Source organism: Coloeus monedula, assembly GCF_965178545.1.
Source record: "Coloeus monedula genome assembly, chromosome: 1".
NCBI classification, from domain to species: domain Eukaryota; kingdom Metazoa; phylum Chordata; class Aves; order Passeriformes; family Corvidae; genus Coloeus; species Coloeus monedula.
Window position 1 is genome coordinate 129617887 of NC_138781.1, and position 24649 is coordinate 129642535.

At 41.5% G+C, this 24649-nt stretch overlaps 1 protein-coding gene across 1 annotated transcript in view; it reads left to right on the forward strand.

Annotated features, from left to right (window-relative positions):
- The first annotated feature begins 911 nt into the window (after positions 1-911).
- ZC2HC1A (zinc finger C2HC-type containing 1A) overlaps positions 912-24649 on the forward strand; it is a 31127-nt gene continuing 7389 nt past the window's right edge. Inside the window, exons 1-7 of the mRNA XM_082278682.1 lie at positions 912-962; positions 12271-12344; positions 13051-13167; positions 13374-13509; positions 16962-17110; positions 17988-18087; positions 18790-18898. Coding sequence (XP_082134808.1) covers positions 947-962; positions 12271-12344; positions 13051-13167; positions 13374-13509; positions 16962-17110; positions 17988-18087; positions 18790-18898 — 701 coding nt within the window. The 5' untranslated portion in view covers positions 912-946. The remainder of the gene's footprint in view (positions 963-12270; positions 12345-13050; positions 13168-13373; positions 13510-16961; positions 17111-17987; positions 18088-18789; positions 18899-24649) is intronic.

Sequence of the window (24649 nt, forward strand, 5' to 3'; positions counted from 1 at the left end):
TTTTCAGGACACGAACCTGAAAACAATTTTTTTGTGGTTTTCCTGTAGTTGTGCTGGTTTTCCCATAAGCAGGGGGACACCCAATATGGCCACACATCAGCACCCATCTGTTCAGCTACTGGGTGCTGAGGGTGGAGGGTCCCTGGCACCATCCCAGCTGCTGCCCATATCCATCCAGAGACTGAAGGTTCAGATGCTTTGTCGACTGCATGGTAATTTCTCCTTATGTGCTTCGCTTTGGTCTTCATGTCCAGGGAGGTCGTGGAGTCTTGCTCTCTGCAGACATTCAAAATCCACCTGGACTCGTTCCTCTGTCACCTGCTCCAGGTGCCCCTGCCTTGGCAGGGGTTGGAACTGGATGATCCCCAGAGGTCCCTTCCAACCGTAATGATTCTGTGATCCTGTGTTTCATGTACAAGCGCTGCTCTTGGAAGGAGATCCTGATCACAGCATAACCTCAACGTATGGGCTTCAGGACCCGTCAGATCGCACCTGAGTCAGGATAAGCCTGGTTTTTGCCGGGAGATGCCCAGACCTGGTGCCCTGCTCCCTTGGGAAGACCCAACCAGGGGCGCAGCCTAAGGGCGGGTGACACCGCCCGGGCCCGGCGAGGGGGAGCGAGGTTGTGACCCCCGGCAAAGGGCGGCTACCGGGGGCCGCCGGGTTCCAGGCGGGTGGGGCGCGGTCGGGACGCCGAGGCAGAGCGGGCGGGCAGAGCGGGCGGGCAGAGCGCGCAGAGCGGGCGGGCCGGGCGGGGCGAAGGGCGCGGGCAGGGCGGGGCGGCGGCGCCGGGGAGCAGAGGCCGCCCGCCCGCCCCGGGGCTGTGGCCGCCCGCCCGCCCGGCCAATGGGAGCGGCGGATGTTGGCGGGCCGGGAGGTGGCGGCGTTGCCACAGCAGCGGCGGTCGGAAACCGAGCCCAGCCCGAGCCGGCGGTCGGGGCGCGCCATGGAGGGGCTGGAAGGTGAGAGGCGGCGGCAGGGCCGGGGCAGCTGACGCGCGTGTGTGCTTCGTGTTGCGGCTGGGGCGTGCTCGGGCGGTAGCGGCGGCGGGAGCCGGGGCCCGGGCACCGCCTTCTCCGTTCCCGGAGCCCTGCGGCCGGGAGTGCTGGGGGGCGGCGGCGCTGAGGCGGGCGAGCGCCGTGGGACGGGGCAGGGAACAAAGGCGGGAGGCAGCGGCCCCTGTGCGGAGCCCGCGGGGCCGGGCGGCGGCAGGACCGGGCTGCCCGCGCTTTGTCTCGGGCGCTGCTCGGCTCCCGCACCGAGCCCCGCCGGCCCCTCCCTGCGGCGGCCGCGCTCCGAGCCCGCTCGCCGGGGCCCCTGCGGGCGGGGTGCGGCGCAGCGTGCGGGCATCTTTGCCAGGAGCCCTTTTTTTGTGGTAACAGATGGCTAAGGTGGGTGTTAAGATCCTCTTAATATGCTAGGGAAGTGTTCAGTGCGGTGAAGAAAACTGGGTATGAATTTGCTGACAGGGTATTTGCAACTTTATCCTGTGCCCTTTGAATTAATGAAAATATCCTTGCTCTCCGATGCTCATCATTTTCATCGATGACGTTATCCATCATAACATAGATATCAGCTTGGAATTCATGAAGTTACAGCTTGCAATCTGAGCATTTTGGTAGGCCTGTCAGTACTGCGTTTTGCGTGCTGCTTTAACCGTACTACTTAAAAAAATAGAGACCTGTTCCGAGAAACTGTACAACACAGTCATTAAGTCTTCCGTGCTCTACTTCTCTAGAGGTAACTGAGTGCCTAAAAAGGAGTAAGCACAAACTAGTCTCTGTTCTTTATCCCTTCTAGAACAGTTGAAGTAGTGAAGTAATTTTCACAGAATACCTGTGTTCTGTTTTTAGTAGATTTTACAGTAATCAGACCCTAATCTTGTGCCTAGTGACTTCAGCAAGACTCTTAAATTTGGACATAATTTGGCATTAAAATCCCAAGCGATTTCTTTTATTCACTTGGCTTTCTTTGCTGCCTGTTAATGCCTTTGAAATTTGAAAGGTGGTGTCCAGTGTTTATCAAATAATGCCTTGTCAGGCATTCCAGCTCTCAGGACAATTTTATGTTACCTCTCCAAAAGGGGAGAGTTTGCCTTGATTTTGAGTAAGCTATGTGTTTGACTGCATTTGAGACTGTACATCATCTGCAGTCTATCTATCAATTGATTTGGCTGTGTGCTAATTTACCAATGCCAGCTATGCTTGCTGTGTTGTGTAAGCTCTAGCACCTTCATTACAGAGGATAGGAGGAAAGTAGATGTACAGATAACAGCAGAATGCTGAAAAACTTGTGATTTTTTTCAATAAAATTTGTCCAGTTTCTGACTTTGTTGGAAATGGTTTATATCTTGTTTGTTTTTCAGAAGGTACTGGAAGTGGAGGAAGAACTGCTAAATAGGTGAAATCTCATGTTTCACTGAACCTTTTCTTGCAAGTACTTTCAAAAGCTAGAGCTGAACACTAGAGATTAATTTCAGAATACCACAGAAAATAAGTCATGTCTAAAACTCCTGTTGTCCTTGCCTTGTGAACACTCATATCTCACACTGTTATCCAGCATCCTTGAATGCAAAAGAAAACTGAAAAACAATTTTCTACGTTTTTGCGGGTCATTTTGTGCCATGTTTTTATTTTTTAAAAACTGCAACAGAATAAAATACTTCCCATTCTGCTTCCAAATATTTGAAGCAAGTGGGTTTGCTTTTGTTTAGTTTTTCAGTTGAGGCTGTCTCTCTTCATGCATATTAGCTTAGGCTCAGATTAAGTTTTTGTAGAAAGGTCAGCGTAGGACAGAAAAAATGTAGGCAAAGCTAATAATAATAATAATAGTAAGTTATTTCATTGGGTATTATGTTTTTATTCAGTCATTGCTCCATTGGCAACCCAGAATAGCCTTACTGGTTGCAATCTTTGATTAAATTTGTGTTTGGATGCACAATTGCACAGTCATACCCATCTGACATAGAAGTATGGGCAGCTTCTGAAATCTGGCTCAGCGTGCTGCCTCGTTATATTAGTGCTTAGTAAAATCATTTCCCAGAGCTGACTGGTGCAGTAGGTGCTTGGCAGCTGTGTGTGCGAGGGACATGGTTGTGGGGAAGGGCAGGACTTTATCTGTTGACAGCAGTCTCTTGGTATGTCTATGACTGTCTCAGACCCCCTCAGCTCAAGATGCTTGTCCGGGACTTTCCAGCCTCAGAATCTGGTGCTTTTGCTTTGCTGAAGCTCAGCATTATAGATGAAAGATCTGTTTTATTTTGGTTTATATAAGCATGCTATTAATAAGAAAGAACTCTACCCAGTTTATAATGATCCTTTCCAGAAAGTGGAAAGATGAATATGTAATACTTGGCATGTGGAGCTGCATTAATGACATTTTAAACGCTAAATAATATTTTCAGTGTTGCAGTTGCATTTTCTCACTCTGCGCAAGTTTAAATGTTTTGTGAAATGGCAAAGTAGGTTTCTGTGTCACTTAAAAGTTTCTTCTAAAATTTACTTTTGTTGCTCCTTTAAAGCTGTTGCTTTAATACTTTTTTTTTAATCAGTATTGTTATATTATTAGATTGAGTCAAATTTGTACCTTTAAAGTTTTGTAAAAGTGATGAGTGCATGCTTGTCATTACAGGTGACAAATCTGATATTAAGTCTAAAGTCACTGCATTTGTTACTTTGTAGTCTGTGTACTGTTTAGCTGTTTTTCAATTTTCGTTTAATTTACTGATGAAAATAGAGCAATAGGCTGTCTCTGTCTGAAAATGTAGTGATCTCTAAGGTGATCTTAAAAATCCGTTCATGAGTAGTTCACCATGTGCTGAATTTCAGGACCGTTTTTGATGGATCAACATGTTCTTGTTGCTTTCGCTGCTGGATGTCAAGAAAAAAAGCTGTCACACTGGCGTGTTTGTTGCTCTCTGTTTTGCTTGAGCGAGATGGAGCCAAGCACTGAATTCCTGACTTCATTTAAGCCAGAACAGTCCAGTGGTGGTGTTTGATCGGCTTCTCTCCAGTCTGTTTTTTCTGGGAGGATGCCGACAACAGCTGCTTGAGCCAGCTAAGTGCCGCTTCCCACACTTGTTCACAGCCCATCCCAGCCTAAGGAATAAGGGGCAGAGGGGCAGCTGTGCCCGAGGGCAGAAGTCCAGTTCTCTGTGGTAGGTAACAGCAGTGCTTGCCCAGCCCCACGCTCGAGCAGCCAGGGAAGCCTGGTTGCGGTGGGAAGTGGATGGGTGGCTGCTTGTTGAGGAAGTAGCCTGCAGTGTCAAGCTCTTTCGGATCTGCGTAGGGACTACTGTGATTAAGCATGTGCACTCTGAACAGCCTGGGTGTGTCCTCCAGGTCTCTCCGTACAGCATTGTCTGCTGAGAGCTGGGGTCTGTGCTGTGGTAGCGTTTGTCCCTGGACCCTGCCCTGGCATGCGGAATGTCTGAGAATGCCCTGCTCCACCCCTAACAGTGCAAGATTTCTCCTTTGGGGTTTAATGTTAGTAATGTGACTCTTGAGAGCAAGTGCTTATTCTTGCTTTGACAGAATTTCAGAATGCCCGGTCTTATTTTTTTCCTTAATAGCCTAGAAAATTATTGGATTTTAAAACAAAAATAATATTAACGTGAGTGTTCTTTTCCCTTTAGAGTTGTCACTGGATCCATGCAGCAGCTTCCTTACTTTGGCAGCCATTTCCTTTAGCTCCAGTTGACTTCAGCTTTTTTTTTTTTTTAGTACGTACATCTTTTGTCCAACAGAAGAAAAAATTCATTTTTTTGTACACTGTTCTTAAATCAGCAACTGGGAAACTATTAAAGATGGAAATGCAAAACTAAGATTATTGTATATTATTTTTAAGAAGTTATTTGTCTCTGTTAGCCATTAAAACACAATGATAAATTTGACTTTGCACTGGGCATACTTGCACCTCTGTTAAGTGAGCTCATTTTGACATTTAACACTCTTTAACTGCTAAATGTATTTACTCTTTTTAAAGCCGTCATGTTTTTATTTTTTTAATGAATGGTTATTTTACTTAAGTAAAAATCTAGAAAGCTGAGTTTAGGCTGGTAAGATATGGGGAAATGAAGTACCAGAATATGTGGAATTCAGATTGATCAAATAGTGCTGCTTATTTGCCTTTGATTTAGTTGTGTTTTCATAGGCTTTGCAGGGCAAGGTTTCATAGATTTTTCTGGATGACTGTCATGACTGAGTCACTCTTTAGAATGCCTACATTAATACTCAGTATGGGAACAAATGGGAGGAATTGGAGGTCTGCACTCACTTGCAGGGCTAGGATCTAGTTGGGGTCATGTGTAGGTGGTAGGACAGCTCACAGGACTCCTGTGCTGTGGTGGATGAGTACAGGCTCTTCAGGAAGAACCAGCTGGACAGCAAGGGGGGAAGTTGCCCTTTATGTGGGAGAGCAGTGAGAATGCAACGGAGCTTTGCTTTAGAACCACCTGGGGGAGTATGAATCAGGGTTAGCAGGCAGACCAGTGTGGGAAAAGGTGTTGTGGCTGTCTCCTAAAAGCCACTTGAGAAAACTATGAGGTCTCCCTCATAATTGGAGGGAGCCATGGATTCACGGGCCCTGGTCCTCATGAGAGACTTTAACCTCTGGAGAAACTAATATACTGGAGGGACAAATCAGCAAGGCACAAGCAGCTAGGAGGCTTCTGGTATGCATGGATGACAAATTCCTGACCCAGGTGATCAAGGAGCTGACAAGGGGAAGCAGTCCTGCAGCACTTCATGTGTACAGACATGTGAGATGTCAGCAGCCTTACCTCCAGTGACTATAGGATGGTTGAATTCAGGATCCTGAGAGGAGGGAACTGGGTACATAGCAGGACCGCAGCCCCAGAGTTCAGGAGAACAGGCTGAGACTTTAGGGATCTGCTTGCAAGAGTCCCATGAGATATGGCCATAGAGAGGAGTCCAGGAGAGCTGGTTACTTTTAAGGATGTATAATGTGACTGGCATGTTTTCATATTAAAAGTCATGCTTCATGGAAGGGAGGAAGGAAGGAAAGAAGGATAGACAGTTGTAGTAAAGGGGAGTACACCATGATGTGAGTTGTGTGTGTGCTGCTGTTACAGTCATTCTTGACTGCATGCAATTCATTTCTCAGTCACAAAAAAAACCTGTATAGAATCCTCCTCCAGGCTGTCACTTTGAGGCAATGGGTCTCGCCTTGATACGTTATTTTCAAGGAACTAAAACCAAACTCCCCATCATCAGACTCATTCATGTACAGTGCAATAACACATTTTTTGACAAATATAATGCATTTTCATTGTCGGGATGAAAAGCTGATATAAAAACGTGCAGAGGTACTATGAAAGTCTTTTCAACTCAAAGGAATGGATGCTACAGTGCTTTTTGTTGTCTTTTTGAAGCAGAAGTGACAGGTTCATACAAGATTGTCAATACAGGGGTAGAGAAGAATTCATGAGGCTTTGCTCTAAAATTGGGAGTAGATGGATAAAAGTAGATTGATTTACTATTTGTTAGACAATTGTGAAAACTTAGCTGCTTAAAAATTTCAAAGTATATGAATAGTTGAATACTGAGAGGCAGGGCTTGCTATGATTTCCTCTTCCTTTGTCTCTTTCATGCAAACTGCAGAATAGCAGAGGAGAAGGGATGTGCTTGGTGGGCTAAAACATACACGTCAGCATTTATCAAGCAGACTTGACTGAAGTATGGCAAGTACTGCCTGTTGTTAAGAATTACAGTCAGTGTATTCGCCTGACTTGCATTTGCATTTCAAAACTCCTTTTGACAAACTAATGCAAATTTGCAAAACTTAGGTCATTATTGGAATACTTTTTTCCTACTTTGGTACATTCATATTTTCATTATGTTTTTTAATTATCTTTCAGACTGCTTTTAAAAAATTAATGCTCTATATTGTTTTTGGCTGTTTAAAGAAATGTTCAAGGGTCTGTGCAACCTGGTCCAGTTGAAGGTGTTCCTACACATAGGAGGGGGGTTGGAACTAGGTAATCTTCAAGGTCCCCTTCCAACCCAAACTATTCTATGATTCTGTGAAGTGTTCCCTACCTGTCTCACTGCATTGGTGTAATTTTTAGGTGGCTCTGACTTGCAGTATTTGCCTTTAGTTAGGCTACAGTTATTTAATATGTTGATTAAAAAAGTATAATCCAGTCATTATTGATTATTGGACATATGTTAGAGACTGGGCGGACCTTCAAGAACCATATGCTGTGGCTTGCTGATACAGATTCTAACTAATGTGGGAAATGAACTGTATTTTTTATTGTACCATAAATATGTGCAACTCTTAAGTGAAAAATACCTTCCTTTTGGAGATGAGAATGGAGTTATGCTAAAAGCAATAAATACAGTTTTGCAAAAGAATTTGGCAAGTGCTCTTCAAGTGGAGGACTTTCAACAACTTTCAACACTTCGAGATTACTTACTGGCTTCAAACAGGTACCTAGTCCCAAGGCAGGGAATTGTACCAGCATGTTTTTGCACGTTTGAATTCAGAGAGGCTTGATGATTCTGATTATCACAGTTTTCTGGCCCAAATAGTTTAGTACTGTCACTGCTGTAGATAAATAAAAGATTTTGAAGGGCAGTCAGACAGATTTTACCGCATGACAAAATACTGTTATGAAGTGCAGTCTTGTTTCTGCAATTTATGTCTAAATGCACACACATACTTGGCTAGATAGAGCTCTCCAAAAGAGAAAAGTGTAACAAAACTTCAGTTATTAGCTGTTCAGCAATACTGAGGACTTCCTCTCCCTCTAGGTCTATTAACACAACTGCTTTATCTGTAAACATGGCAGCAAGAACAAGTGCTATGGCTGTGACTGTCAGATCGAACCTGTTTATATTGATGGGATCTGCATGCTGTACTGAGATAGGTAGACTGAGAACTGTCAGCTTGCCCTTTCTGCTGTAAATCAATTGTGGTATTTGAATATGAGAGGAGAGGAAAAAAAGTTGTTGTTCCCTGGAAATCTAGGTTTCAAGGAAGTCTAAACTTATCTATAATATTGAAAGCACCTTGATACATCTGGAGACTGCCTGTATAGCTGTACTGTCAGACTTAGTGGTCCACCCAGACTTTACAGCTAAACTCTTAACTTCAAGATCAGAAAGTATAGGCAACTAGACTGTGACCATACTCAGAAGGAATGTGTGTAATAACTTGTGTAGGTACAAACCCAGTGATTTGGAAGTAGCGGGATGTGGGATATGCCCAGCCCCTGCCCTGTAGGGGTCTCTGCTGAGATAAAAGATTTTACAATCGCCCAGCAGGACTCCCTGGAAAGGCAACCACTTCTTTGGTCACGGCGAGAAAAGACAGACCCACAATCCTTTAGGAGACACTATGCAGATTTCGTCGTAACCCATTGGTGTGTTCCCATCCCAGATCCCCTGTAACCCATTGGCCTTTATTGATCCCCTATATCCCTATAAAAGCCAGCCCAATGGGCCCCTGTGAGAGAGAGGGTTCTCGTCCCTGGCTCTCCCCTTCGCCGGAGGGGACCCACAATAAAGCTACCTTCTGTGCGGAACCAGCCACACGGGCCTCTCGTCTCTCTCTCTGGTTTGGCCTGGAGGCTGCCCTGCAGAGCTGAGCTGGAATCACGAGCTGATATCACTAAAGAGCTGACAGCTTCTGCACGGGCCCTCCTGCCAGCAGCTGAGGGAAGACACCGGGACTTGGGCAGGCGATTCCTTTCGGGACCATCTCCCCGGACCGGTCACCTCTTCCTGGGTCAGAGCCGCGGACCCCATCACCAGCTGTAATAGCAGGAGGAGGAGGAGGAGCCCTGACAGGGGCAGTTTATAAACACAAATGATAAGATTATTGTAATATATCCTGCTGCTTCCAGTCTGGTTGTTTAGGTCAGAAACCCAGCATCATACTAGGCTGTACACTTTGTTTTTATCTGAGACCTGGTCTCAGGCAGGCAGTAGAATAGGGTGTAAAGCTCTGTATCGTAATTCTGTCATCACTTCCACTGAAATACCACTTCTGTGGTATTCACATAACATTTTTGATCATATTTATCTTTTCTCTAGATGTGTTTTGATTAGATAAGCAGTAGTAATTATTTCAATCCTTCTTCAAGTTAACTGCATTCATGTTTAATACAAGCATCTAAACTGCTGGTGATTAGCGGTATTAAACTTGGTAAAAAGGAGAAGAAGTGTACCTGCTGGATCTTGGGTTTTCTGTGGCTGTATAACCAAAATGATTTTAAAAAGAAGTCCTGCATTGTTGCTAAATTTACCGACTGAAGAAAATTGCCATGAAACTATCTTACTACCAGTTTCTATTCTCAGGCCAATTTATCAAGCATATCTTCCTTCTGTTTCCTGATTTGAGTGTTTCTTTTTTTTAAACCTGCTCCCCTCAGTGCATCCCAAATTAAAAACCACTTCAGTTAACATTTTTCAGAAAAAAAATTGCAATAGAGATCACACATGAATGTCTTTTTAAAAAATAAACAAAACAAAGCCAAAATTAACTCAATTGCAACTTTCACAATTTTATTCCCATGTCTTTCTTTTAAGTTATCAGATTTTGTGTTATTTTAAGTTATCAGATAACATTGCTAACCCTTCTGTAAGGGAAGACTCATGGACTCCTAGAGAGAAATGTTAAGGTTTTGTGGTTCTGGTTTGTTTAGTTTGGGTTGTTTTTTTTTTTTTTTTACTTTGAAAGTGAGGAAAATCACAGAGGACTTAAAAAGCTGAAGGGGTAAGTATGCAAATATAAAGGACACTTGGCTTCCCATTTTCAACAAAACTTCAGGAACTTTGATTTTTTTAAATAACTTCCTTATGTGCTTTGGGTCAGTGATTTGTGTTACATGGGAGGGGTTGGCAGTAGAAATAGCTCTAGGCAAATGTGATTACCTGCCAGCAACAAGGGAGAGTAGGAATGCTGTGAGGAAATCCAGCTCTGTAACTGTAGCTGCACTAAGTGGTAATTGGCATTCTTTGTGCATTGATATGTCATATGTAAATACTGCTTGTTAGGTGAGCAACTACCAAGTCTGCTTCTTTTAATGTGGAATTTAAACATCAGCTCAAATTCTAGAGTTCAGTGAGCACAGAAGAAAACTGTGGGGCATGTAGCTTCTTTTAAAAAGGCAGGTATTTGAATGAATTATCTTCTCAGCCAAATCCTTAATCATATACTGTATACCTTATTTCAAGATCACTAGTTCTGATTTATTTCAGCTAATTTGTTGAAGACACAGACAGTGTCACTTTGTGGTTTTGGGAAATGCCTCTCTCACTTGTTTCTGCAAAGCTGAGGGTTGTATTAGAATGATGTCATAAAAAGAAGTTCAACTCTTTAGCAGAAGTGAGTTTGCAGTGATGTAGGTTATCATTAGTAAGAGTGCTAGAGACTCTGAAGAATGAAGTCATGAAATAAACAAATCTGTGCATGCCTGGTATTTTTGAGTGGAATAATTGAGAAAAGCTTACAACCATGGCTTCTTACCCTTCAGATCAGTGTTGAGGGCAGGTTCCCAGCTATCTAAGCTTTGTACCAGTGTTCATGTGCTCAGACTTGTGGATTTAATAAAACAGACCTATGGAAAAATTTTCAGACATGATTTTTTAAAAAAGACATTCAAAAAATACAGTTAAAAAATAAGTTCCTAGTAAATCTTCATAGCATTCAAGTATAATTCAAATGCAAGAATAGAAGAAAACCAAGATTTATCTCCATGTTTTGCATTTTTCCTACTTCTCCTACTTGTGTACATCTAAATGCACAGATATTTAGGTGGCACAAAAGGAAGTTTGATTATGACTTTAAGTTGTAAAACTTGGCTACTGTCAGTGCAGTCCTGCTATGCTGTTGTAAGGACAGGTTTATTCATATCTACATGGAAAAGGTATATAAATTAATTAAAGGTATGAACATACATGTTTTAAACTGCACTTTTCTTGTGATTTATAATTCTTAAAATGCATTGTACTCCATATTATGTTCATACAACTAACACATTGTGTGTAGTTACATACTGGTGATGGATTTGCTTTAAGTTATTGAAAAAGTCAAAAGTAGACAATAGTTCTTTATTGTTAGTAGAAGTCTCACTCAGTTTTAATCTTTGCATTTCGGAAAAGGTTTTCAGTGGGAACTGCCTGCCTGAATCTGTTTGTTTCCTGTGAAGTATTTCATGAAATTATTCCTTTTTTTAGGACTGGTCGTACACTTAGTTAGCAAGTGTGTATGTTTAGGTGAAAAACAGTTTTCCACTGGGAAACTGGGAACAAAAGCCGATCAAATCAGTGAACATTGCTATGCTGATAACTTTGTTAGTTTTTAAGATGCTGCTTTGCCTAAAATACAAGTCAATTTGAAGTGGTTTTATTTTAATGTGGTTTAAATAGAGGCAGTCATATTGTCTGCAATTGTCAGATTGAGTACAGAGAAAGCTACTAGTAAGTCTCAAAATTAATCCGAATTTACTGCCTCTGTCTTGATGGATACACGATATAAAAATATCCCTGCATTCCTCTGGTATAGTACTAGATATAATAGATGGCTTCTATTGGGAAATAAAAGTTTTGCCACGACTCCGTTGCATAATGCATGCTATATAAATATATTTGCTTGCATAGGTCTGATACTTTGACTTGTTGGTCTTTTGTCTGGTTCTGTGGATCTGCTGTATGTCAAGTATGCTATTTACATTTTTGTTACCAATGCTTGAATAACAACATCAGAAACACTTCTGTAAAGCATCAGTAATAATCTGAATAAAATATATAGTAAAAATAGCATAAAATACTGTTTCCTTTACAAGAGAAAGTGGAATAGTTTGACTTAGTAGAGCAAAATAAATGATGGAATATGTATTTTTTATATTTGATACTAAATTTGATCTCTTCCAAAGACACAGAAATACCCACTAAATAGCTCAATTCTTGGTGTGTATTTAAGCTGTCATTGGAACTTACAGGGGATTTGTCATTTGCATGTTGATATGCATCCTTTTAAGGGAGTGGAGTTCTGTATTTTAAATTAACAGAATTGCTGGTGACATGTTGCTGGGCCTGACAGCTTCCAAAAGTACCTAAGGACTTCAGTATATTCTTTGCTTTTCTTATCTGCATAGTCTCTGCGCAAGTCAAAGGATGTATACTTCAACAGTAATAGCAACTGTTATTATTGCTAAGTGTATATAAAGTTAGCATTTTTGAAATAATGTTTTGTCATTAATTTAATCACATTTTCTTAAAGAAGTATGTTGGTTTTTTTAAGGTGAGGTTGCAGTGCAAGCTGGAGATCTGTTGCCGTGTAAGATTTGTGGAAGAACTTTCTTTCCAGCAGCACTGGTAAGTGGTGTGAGCACTGTTGGCTTTTAGATTTGATAAGCTGTTATGAAAGTTTAGCAGTGCTCACTATAGCTAAATAAAATAGATCTAGGTGCTTTGTTTTTGGGGTTTTGTTTTTGGGTTTTCCCGCCCCAAATAATTACTGATTCCAGTTGTCTCAGTTTTGAAGCTCCTTTGAAGGGAGTTAATTTTATTTTAAGGTTCCCATCATACATGCCTCTAAAAGCATCTTCTTTAGGGTTACAGAATCAATCCTTGTCTTCTGCAGTTTTAAGTCTCAGCTAGTAAATGAAATGTTTTGTTAGCCATCTCTAAAACTCTCTTCTCCGTTGTTAATAAAAATCAGTCTGTCCTTAAATGTGAATATGAATTTCAGACACCTATGATTTGTTTTGCCACTCAATGCAAATGCTGCCTACCTATCAATTTTTTATGTGCAAGGAGCAAATATAGCTGCCTTCTAATTTTCTTCTTCATTATCACCCATGTTTTTGTGACTGTGTATATGCATTTGTGAATTCCTGTAGTTCTGTTTTAAAGGTAGTGGCTGGCAAAAATGTTTAAATTAAAACAATATGAGCTTATTAATCAAGACTTGGGCCTTTTTTGCTAATTTTTGTATCAAGAAAGAGGGAACTAATGTGCTAATAACTTCTGTTTTCAAAGTGAGTTTTGTTCTCTCCTTTTATTTTGCTTCTGCTTGTAGAAAAAGCATGGACCCATTTGCCAAAAAACTTCTGCCAAGAAAAGGAAGACGTTCGATTCCAGCCGACAGAGAGCAGAAGGAACTGACATTCCCACAGTAAAACCTCTTAAGCCACGGGTATGTTATAATTTACTCTGCATATGAACATTTTAGGCAAATATATATGCATTTTAATAAGGCTTATTTCTGCTGGCAGTTTGTGTTAGTTAGATCAACTAAAATCTGGAAGAAATCGAACTATGATGTTATATACTAAAATAAGGTGCATACTTAGCTTCAAGTAGAAACTTCAAACATACGAAGCTTTCTTTTTTGCCTCTTAGCCAGAACCACCCAAAAAACCGTCTAACTGGAGACGAAAGCATGAGGAATTTATAGCAACTATACGAGCAGCCAAAGGACTTAATCTTAAAGATGGTGGAAAACTCCCTCCACCACCCCCACCATCGTATGACCCTGGTATGTAAAGTAGTCAAGTTCCTTACATACTTTTTTTTAAGTTAGTGTGTAGAAATTTGAATTGAAAAGGAATTTGTTGGAATACAACATTCACAAGTTCTTGAAGATGCAGATGCTGGGTTGTGACTGTGGATCTGGCTGACTCACATCCTGTGTAGCTTTCAAAGCCCATGACTTTGTTTTTAATGTGTGGAAAGGTAGCTGTGGCCAACTTGCACCTTGATACTGTCTTATAAACCATAGGCTGGACAAATTGTTTCAATACCTTGTTTGTGCTCACAACAGTGGAACTGCACAGAAATAGCAGACTGCCTTTTTAATTAGCTGACACCCACAACATATTTATGTTGTGGGAATGCACTTTTGTGTTCTTCAAATGTAATCTCTCCCATTTCTTGCTGAATTCACATTTGGTTTTATGTATGCAGTGTACACCTTAATCCCTCATGTAGTGGGGGTACTTGTGTTTTGGGTATATGAGATGTGTGAAGTTTGTATTATCGAGGTTGTGACAGTCCTTGGGTACCTTCAGAACTGAGACTGGATAAAGTGTTCAAGCAGTCTGATGTTAATGAGAAGGAAATACACTGTTCATTTAACTTCTGGGATATGATAATAGGTTGAAGAATATATTTTTTCCTCTTGTCCTGAGAGCTAAACCATTTGATCAGCTTAATGGCTATTTTCAGAAAGATTGGGAAAAAAACATGTTTGCTTCTGCCTGTCTGTGGTCAAGTGAGGATGTAAAGTGTTCCCTACCTTGTTTCTCTGCAGGAGATGTGTTAGTCCAGTATTAGGATTGTAATTGTGCATTCACTGTAAGAAGCTGTATTATTCCGCTTTCTGTACTCACAGTCTTGAAAAGCGATATAGCTAATCTTAAAAAGTAAAGCCATCTTAAAGTAAAGCCATCTTAAAGTAAAGCCAATGGCTAATAGCTTTTGCTGTGCATAAGAATCACAAGGCTTGATCATGGAAAGAATCATTAATAATCTATATAGCATATCTATAATCTATCTAGTTGTAGTTGGTTTTAGTCTCCTGGCTTCATCCTGCTGCAGTGGGTAAGACTTAGGGAGAGGAAACCAGGAATGAAGAGACCATGCACAAAGTGATCAGTGGATACTCTTCTTACAAATAGCGCAGAGGCAGCTACTGTTGCTCCTTTTCCACTTCTCATGTAGGAGAGAGAGAAGATTGTGCGTGGTACCATGAGTGTATCCATCGCCTCCTAGTCAACTCTTGTCTTTGTTTCTAACAAGCAGCAAGTCTTTTTCCTTTTAATGGAAAGAATCTCGTATTCATATTTTCTACTTAACTGCTCTGAGTTGGCAAATAAACAGTATTGCTGCTTCTTCCATCTCCCTGAACTTGACTGTGTGTGTACTGCCCTCTTATTTTGATTAGCTTTTTTTTGTAGAGCTTACACTGAATCCTAGAAGTTCATCTGGACAGTATGAGCAGTACTTTCAGATAGCCATTGTGCCATAGGATTTAGCCTTTGTATTTTCAGACCCTGTACTGGTTTAGTGTATAGCTCTAAAACTTCATGTAGCCTGTTAGCTACTGTTAGACATAACAAACCCTCTCTGGGCCTGGACTCAAGGACACCTTGTTGTCCCAGGCCCAAAATATGTAAACTAAGCCTCTGGCGAGGGGGAACAAACTTGGGGTAATTACCTGAAATTGTAATTGGAAAATTAACCCTGATATGCAAATGGACCAAACTTATAAAAGTTTGAAAAACCCATGACCAAGTGTCCATTGTAGATGTAGCCCCTCAGAGACTTTTTGACTCCCAAGGTGTTCCTATTGAAGGCCCTCAATAAGTACCTGCTTTGCTTTTATTCTTTTAATCTTGTCTGGCCTCTGTTTTCAGGTAGCCACTTCAAGGCATCAGCCAAGTGTCTGACTGGTACTATGTGTTTGACAAAAGGATGAAGATACAATTCCTGATTCTTAAGAGTATACATTCATCCTCTACAGTCTGATACGTTTGTGGACTTTGAAAGTTTTCTGTGGGAACTGAGCTCTGCACCAGACAGAAATGGCTTATTATCTAGGGGCTTTCACAGCTGCTTTATTAGTTTTTTTTTCTTTTTTTTACTTTCTTTGGAACAATTTTAGTTTGACTACATAGATATTACAATTCTGTTTCTGAGCTTTTCTCTCTTAAGGTATAGTTGATGTTTGAGTGTTCTGACAGTAGCAGAGTATATGTTAAGTAAATAAATAATAGTTGTTTTACCCCATGAGATTCCCATGCTGTCACTTCTCTGTGTTCTTCCTGTGTCCTTAGCTCACACTTCTTGGGTCACAGTTCATGGTTTGGTGGCCATTACATCATTTAACTTACTCAAAACAGTTTACTAATTTTTAGAGGGACAAATCTTTAAGCCAGATCTGCCACATTTGGGCTAGTAACATGTAATCCAAAACTTATTTTAGATTTTATAATATCTAATTGTAATTTTGGAGGCAGTGGCTGTTGAATTTCACCTCATTTTCTTCAATAAATTTCTAAAATGACCTAGAAACACACTAATTTAACCTGCTTTGCCAACATCAAGCTTTTTTTAAGTTGAAGCTTGCATGGTTTTGAATACTCTAATCTGGGGCATACAGCATCAATATCTCTAGACACTGAAAATACCTGTCTGAAACTGCAGTCCAAACATATAATTTTCCAAGGGCACTGTATTTTGAAATCTGTATTTCCAGCATACAGGTGATGTTTCTTTTAATATTTTAAGCATTTATGTTGCCCTTTCTGTTTTTTCCCCAATGAGAGTAATATTTCCTGCATGTAATACTGTTTGCAGTGTGTACTATGCAAAAGTAATACAGCCACCAGTTACTTTCTTTTGCATGTCTCTAGAAACAGCTCCTAATTTTGGCTGAGTTTCTTTAGATTCTTTTTTTTTGTTAAATTTCTGTTTGGTTTTTTTTTAATGATCACTTCTAGTATTGCAGTTAGTTATTTCTCAGTTCTTTCAAAATTGCCATAGGAAACAGATTTTGTTGTCTTTTTCTGCTTGTGTGGGAAAGGTTTTAATGTATTCCCATTATCTTGAACAAACTGAACTGTTTGTGATTTTTTTTTAATTTTTGATTGTTTGTTTATTTAGCTTCTTCTCCACTTCCTTCTAGCTGATGTCTCTGCCATGTCCTTGTACCTCTTTGGCTACCTTCTCTGCAGAACAGCATCTCTTAAAGTGTTTCTCATTTTGCTGAGGTTACTTCTAACCCTCAACTACTCTTATTCTTATCCATCAAACTAGAAACATCTTTTGTGTTACATGTGGATAATATTCTTTTACTTAGAAATCTGTATTTCATTTTCAGATTCAAGAAGCCATAATTTCCCCTGGAGGAGGGACTGCTCTTTAAAAGACTTTCAAACAGTCTCAGTTTTAAAACGTATTATTAATGTTAGATTTTATGTTTTTAAGATTACATTCAGTGTCCGTACTGTCAGAGGAGATTTAATGAAAATGCAGCTGACAGACACATCAATTTCTGTAAGGAGCAAGCTGCACGTATTACTAATAAGGGGAAATTGGCAGCTGATACCAAAGGGAAGCTTCCTACTCGAACACAGGTGAGCTATAACACTTTTCTTAACTTGGAACTTGTAGTCAATGTCAAATGAAGCTTGTCAAATAGTGTGTTGCTTTTAAATGGAATCAACTGTTTTATTCTGTAATTTTATTATTTGCACTGACTGAAATTAGATGCTTAAGTATGGATGAGGCTTTTGCTTTCTTAAACTGCAGAGGTCCGTAAGTCAGATGGCAGCAGTTGCAAAGCCAAAACCAGTCATAAATGTAATTGAGAAATGTGCAAATGACAGGTAAAGACAGCAGGAGGAAATAGAGATGCAGTTTTTGTAAAGGAAGTTGAATTTCTGTTGTGCTAGTTTCTGAATCCTATTAAAGATAGTTGCTTAGGGGGCAAACAGAGGTACCTGACTACAGGACAACTGTCAGCAGTATTTTGACTAATTAGAGGCTTTAGGAGGATTCAGGTGTATTACACAATATCTTGAATCAGTGCAGAGACTGGTCCAGATGCCACAGGTGAAAGTAAGATTTGTGTTTGAAAGACAAAAATAGTTCTGCCCTTGAGTATTCTTTTCTAAATTAATTGGTAATGAGGTGATACTTTTTATCTTAACTTGAGTTTAATTCCAGCTATGGAAAAAGATGATAAAATCTGTAGAAAAGCAAAAAATGCAGAGAGACATACAGTTGAACAACAAAACAAAGCCACTAAGTTAGAGAATGTTTCCTGCTTGTATCATCTGTAAGTATTAGAAAACAGACTATCAGAAACCATTTGCATGTTCCCATAGAAGAAACAGGTTGCCTAGTAGGAAATCATCATTGTTCTCCCACAGTACCTGAAAGAACTACCTGTTGTGTTATATAGATAGCTTGATTTAATTGCTTAAATTTCTAGGTTGTATTTTGTTACAGTACAAACCTCCTGCGGTTAAGAAGATGCCTTCTGTAGGATCAACACCATCACCATCATCACGCTTACCACAGCCAAGTGGTGTTAGCAAAACTGTTGTAGGTATGAAGTTAATGTTATGAATTGTTCCATTTCCCTTCTAAATATTAGTTCTCAAAGTATGCAGTAAAAATTTATTATTTATTTGATATAGTGGTTTGTAAAATCTCATTTAAAATAAAGTTGGAAGGGGCACTGATTGCCATCTATCTAAAAAGACTCTTGAGCACTTAGGATTCTGGTTTATATATCAGATTTTTTTTTTTTTTCTGGATTGAATATGAAAAATCATTCCGTGTAGTAATGCATGATTGTATTGAATACTGATCTCTCACCTGAAATTTATCTGATGTTTAATTCTGTAATTAATTTATATGCTGAATATGATCATGAACGGGTGAAAATACATAGTCAAGGCATGTATATTATAATTATGCAAGCAGTGGTCTAATTTGGGTTTCAGATATCATCTCAGATATCAAGCATGTTCTGCTTGTACATACTTTGACTTTTCCTTTTTTCCTGAGGAAAGTAATTGAGATACAGTATTTCTTCTTAGAATAAAACACTGTCTCAATTATGTATTTTCTGTAAATTTTTTGGAACATATTTTCTTTTTGTATTATCTTCATACTGGCTCATATCTTTGTATTTCTGAAACTCTTGTTTTGAATTTTGCAATGAAAATTTTTAAAATAAATTGTATCATTTCAGCAGCAAAATCTTACATTTTCTTATATTCTCATGCTTGCTTTCAACTGCAAGGTGCTTCTTCAAGTAAAGCACTGTCTTCGTCCGGATCCAGTGGGAGCAAAATTCAGACATTATCACCAGTTCATAAGAACTCACTGGGAATGGTGAACCCACAAGCAGGGTAAGTTCTATCTCATGTCGTCATTTTTGTTTAATTTCATATTTATGTTGTTCTAGTTCTAGAAATCTCTGTCGTTTGTTTCACTTTTTATTTTTTTCCTATGAGCTTCAGAAGTACAGTGTTTTGCATTTATTCTTTATCTGTAAATACAGCTATATGTTTAAGGACCACTGGAGCAGGCAAAGGTGGATTTTATAAAGTTGAAGTAACAGGAAAGGAGTTCAAGAGATAAAAATAAATATAAAGTATATTAAAAATCACTGAATAGGCAGAAGTGGTTGGAGCAGTGAATTTTTTCCTGGTAAAAGTGAAGGGACTTAAAGAAGCAGAAAGCATTAGGCATAATTTCCTACACTCCGTGGAAATAGAAGAAAGAGGCTTCTGCCACAGACTGCAAGCCAATTGTGACAGGATCTTCCTCTTAGCACAAAAGGATGGATGCTTTCTCTCTTCCTTTTCTTGTCTTAAGAGGCAGCAAATGAATGAGCACAAATAAGGCAAATGGAAACCAGTGCACTTACAACAGCAAGGAGTGCTACATGAAGATTGCTAGAGTTCAGTATAAGTGCTGGTGTGATCAAGGCTGTGACTCATACTTTGCTGGAGGGATAGAGAGTTCACAGAATCTCAAAGAGAAGTCTGTGGAAGGGATTGAAGAAAAGCAGTGCAAATCTGCAGAAGTTTGAGGAGCACCTCAAAGGGGCACTGAGAACACAAAACATAGAAGGACATGGTTGCAGTTATAACATTGGTGATTGAAAAAGATTTATTCCTATAAAAATGAGTATCAGATTGGTGAAGATGGTATAAGGTGGAAAAACACCAACGCGTTAAGTTCGTGAGGAAGGAAAAGGACATTCTGAAAACTCATGGGGTTGGACAGCAATTACACAAAACGAGAGATTTTTAGTTTATCACTCTAAAGTTTTACAAGTCATGTATGAATATGAATTACAGCTCTGTCATGCTTCCCTCCTAATGCCCTGTAGCATCAGGATTCAGTTCTGTTCCTGCTTGCTTTACCTACTCATGATAACTGTTTCAGACCCAGGTCACGCACACAGTCCTTGAGGCTGACAGATACCTTTCTTTTTTTTTTTTTATTTCCCCCCTCTCCTGGTGTCTCACTAGTCTTTGGTCAGCTTCACTACCATTTGTAGGCATTTATGCTGTGACTGTCAGAAAATCCCAGCCTCTATTCACTGTTTTTCTTTATTTCTCCAGTTTTAGAAGTTGAATTAACACCTACTGATGAGTGGCAAACAAGCAGGTCTGCAAACCACAGCAAAAAATTCAGCTGCAATAATTTGAAGGCGTGTTTCTGAGCCCAGTAGTGTATCCCAGCTGTCTGGAAAAGCTTTTTCCTGTTGAAAGTTCCTAAGTGAAATCTGTATTTGTCTCTGAGGGTGCAGCAATTTTGGTGTTCACTTGTTAACAAGGAAATTCTATCTAATTTTACCTGTCAGTTGCTGTTGCAATAAGTATATGGAATTTGGTAGAAAATAAACCCCCTTGTTCTCTAGCTACTCCTCAGAGATCAGGAGGGCTGGGTGCAGCTTGGCTTAATTTCTGATTATAACCAGTTAGGCACTATGTCTGGTTGTGTTCAGTAAGAACTTCTACAATTCCAGATTCACAAATAATGTAGTTTATTGAGCAATAGATTCTTGACTCTTGTTAGATTGCTGGTGATAAATGCACTAGATCTACAAAATGTAAGTGTACAGTGCTATGTATAACTGTTGCCAGCTATACTGTTGATGCAGCCGGAGGCACAAATCTCACCAAAGGGTCATCCCTGCTTTGGGGAGGGGAGAGAGGATCAAGCCCATTGTCCATGACGTGAGGTCATGTTCTCAATACTCCAAAAATGGAGGATTTCAAATACCAATTTTAGACTTTTTGGAAAAAAGGTGTGACTATAGCCAAATATAGTTGGTTACCAGTTGCTGTGGTCTTAGTAGGTGGGGAGGCAGCTTTTTTCTCATTTTTGTATTGGTGGGTGCATTTTTCAATGTGTTAATTACATTTGGATACCTTTGGCTGAATTGGTTCTAACAAAGGCAGCACAGATCCCTAATACCTCAGTGTCCTCCTCCACCAGGTGAGGGAGCAATGAAGGCCACCTGACATTACTCCTGTCAGCATGTGACAGCCTCACATCATTATCTTCCCAAAGGAACAGATTTGTAACAGAGGCTGGTTGTGCGTGGATAAGGGGGAGTGAGGCTGGTACCGAGGCCTGGGTGCACTTCTGGCCTTCACTGAGACACCAATGGTGAGGCTCTGCCTCACCCCAGGCATCGTTCAGTTGTTAAGCCTCGCTCCAGCTTAGTGCAAGAAAAGCGAGTGGCTTAGCTCACATTTTTGCCCAAACAGCCTCGTGAATTCTCCACAAACTCACAGCATCTCTGTATCTTGACATACTAAGTCTAGCAGTTTTCCACAATTGCTTACTGAATTTTGTTTTCTGTAGTCTTCCATTTTCTCCTCTGTTGCTTGGAGAAAGAACTGTGACGTGATGAAGCCAAATAGCAACTGGGGAGATGTTTGCCCAGGTTCTCTCTGGTTATGCATTCTGCTAAGCACATATAGATGGCTTCTGGTTGGCACAGCTCTAGATAAAAATCTCTGCTGAAAGGCAGTAAATGTTAGCTTGGTTTATAACCTCAATTGCCTACACAATTTCCAGATTTTAAGAGTATGGATGTGATGAGTGTGTTTCTGCCTGCAGCCCTTCTTATTTCTCTAAAAAACTTGTTCTCTTGTTTTCTAACTAGCCCTTATGGTATTTGCTGCTCATACTAACCAGTCTTCTATACTAACCAGTTAAATGTGTCTCATTCCTGAGTGTTGTATCTGTGACCTGCCATTTCTTTTTTTAGCTTCATTGCATTCACTTCTGGGAACAAATCTGTCAGAAGGTATATTAAAGCAAAGAGGTGTAGGAGCAGTTACAACATGGAAGAGTTAGGTACCCTCAGATTGGTCACTGGTGACAATTTCAGCCTTAATCATCTCAACTTCTGTCTTAGTATTGGGGCACGAGGGGAAAATATATTGGGTTCTGTTGAAATACCTACAAAATTATACCAAAGCCAGGACCAAGACACCAACAGTCAATGTCCTACATCAGAGTGAAAATAGTTAATACTGCAGTGACAGATTTTAAACATTAAAACATCTTATAATTTACGCTGTAGCTAAACACAGCTGGAATTATTTTCTAAAAACAGAAGACCTTTTGAACATTAACCTTCAGTAGGATTAAAGAAGATTTATTTCTTTTGCTACTAAATTTATGATTTAACCAGTAGAATGACAAGCCTTAGTGTGAGATCTGGGATTCTGTTATACCTAAGTGGGAGAGAGCTTATGCTGTAAAATAAGATGTCATGTTCTTCTTTCTGAGTTGTTAGTGGAACACTTTACTGAGCAGTGTTTTGTGGGGATTGTTTTAAGGGCAGTCTTTTAAATGGAATGGTAAGCAGTCACTTTTTCTTTTCTCCTTGACAAATATTAAAGAGCCTACACACTTTATTTTGGCCAGGTTAAGTTCCAGGTTTTGCTGTTAGAAGCAAGTTCCTGCAGTTTGCACTAGGGGAAACTAACTTCTGGGGTTTTTTTAGGTATTTCTCACGTGTGTAAACTTCGGTCTCTACCCAAATCATTGTGATTCTGGATTTTCCAGAGAGGTAATAGTAGAGAGGCTTAATAGTAGAATTACAATTATATTGTGCAATATCAAGGATGAATTGTATGTACGTTGAAGAGGGGGATGGAATGGGACACTGCTGCCTCCTGTGGAGCCGCGGTCGCTGCTCCTGCGGGGATGCGCGGAGGGGCGGGAGGTGACGCCGCCCTGCCGAGCCCGCCGCCCTGCCGAGCCCGCCGCCCTGCCGAGCCCGCCGCCGCTCCGGAGCCCGCCGCCGCTCCGGCGCCCGCCGCCGTGCCGAGCCCGCCGCCGTGCCGAGCCCGCCGCCGCTCCGGAGCCCGCCGCCGCTCCGGAGCCCGCCGCCGCTCCGAGCCCGCCGCCGTGCCGAGCCCGCCGCCGTGCCGAGCCCGCCGCCGTGCCGAGCCCGCCGCCGTGCCGAGCCCGCCGCCGTGCCGAGCCCGCCGCCGTGCCGAGCCCGCCGCCGCTCCGGAGCCCGCCGCCGCTCCGGAGCCCGCCGCCGCTCCGGAGCCCGCCGTGCCGAGCCCGCCGCCGTGCCGAGCCCGCCGCCGCTCCGAGCCCGCCGCCGCTCCGGAGCCCGCCGTGCCGAGCCCGCCGCCGCTCCGGAGCCCGCCGCCGCTCCGGAGCCCGCCGCCGCTCCGGAGCCCGCCGCCGCTCCGGAGCCCGCCGCCCTGCCGAGCCCGCCGCCGCTCCGGAGCCCGCCGCCCTGCCGAGCCCGCCGCCGCTCTGAACCCGCCAGGTGGCGCTGGCGCAGCGCTGGCCCCGGAGCTGCGCGAGGGGAGGGAGTTCGGAGTTCATCGCCTGTAAACCTCATGTGCAGCATCGCAGCGAGCACTTTCGTTTTGTATGAGCAGAAATGGAACCCTATTTTATGAGCTCACTTATTGTAAGTTATTTTTACTATGCAGTGTCTTTTTTTTAAAATTTGAATTCTCCTGTTCTGCTCCCCAGGTAAAGGACTACTGAGAGAGCACAGCACAGTATCATCAACATAAGCTATGTTAGTGCCAGTGAGGTTTACTTGATACGTGTAGATCAGGATGTGTCAGCTGAGTTCTGCTACGAGTTGTGTTTTTCTCCCTGGACAGAGTAAGAACACAGACAGTTCTTCCAGTATGAATGAAAGTGTTGCATAAGGGCATAATTTCTGGGTGGTACAGGAGCAAGTGAGAGTACAAGAGTAGCGTGTGACTGTTGTAGTCAGTAAGAAAATCTTCATTCATTTGGGTGAAAATAGGTTATCTTTTTGATACTAAAGAATTACGAAAAGGAAAATTCTACATAAGTTGTCATTAGGCTTATAATTTGATATCATGTTATGAACCCAAGTTTGATATGTATTTTATAATAGTATAGAGGTTAGCAGTGTCCTGCATTTCTTGAGGCATATGGCAGCTGTAGTAAGCTGCCTGTTCCGGTTTGGCCAAATTTAGAAATACATCCTCTGAGAGAAGGCACAAGCACGCCTCCCCCACCAGGTTCGGGAAAAATAAATTTTCCTCGAAGGAAAGTGAAGGAGATAAAACTATTTATTTAACAAACACAGGGGAAAAGGATAATAATGCTAAATAATAAGATCTCTCGCTGTAGAGGAAAAACCTGGGAAAGTGTTCGAGTCCTCCCTTTGGTCTCCTCAGAGCTGGGGCTTGGCCCAGGGCCAGGCCCTCTGTGCCCGGTGGAAAGTCCTCCCGATGTGCTCTGATGCTAAAGCAATCAAGCAGTCCAGTAGAAATTCCAGGGAAGGAAAAATTCAACTCTCAGTCTCTCTCCGGAGAAAAAGCAGCTGAACCACTGGCCAAAAAAACTGTCCCCGGGAAAACAGCAAGCCGGGTGCTTCCTCCCTCCCCTGCCAGAGCTGGGAAACCAATTGCTATCTGTGTGTGACCTTGAACAAGCTGCAAACTGCTTTGAAGAAGTTTTGCTCAGTTTTTCCTTCCCCCTCTCAGGCTCAGTTTAGAAGTATAGAAAGGCACAGAAATCAATTTCTGGGCATAGGCAGCAATATGGGATACACATCATAAAGTCACCCCAAGACACTGCCAGAAATAATCAGATGTTCAGGAGGAAAAAGGGTAATC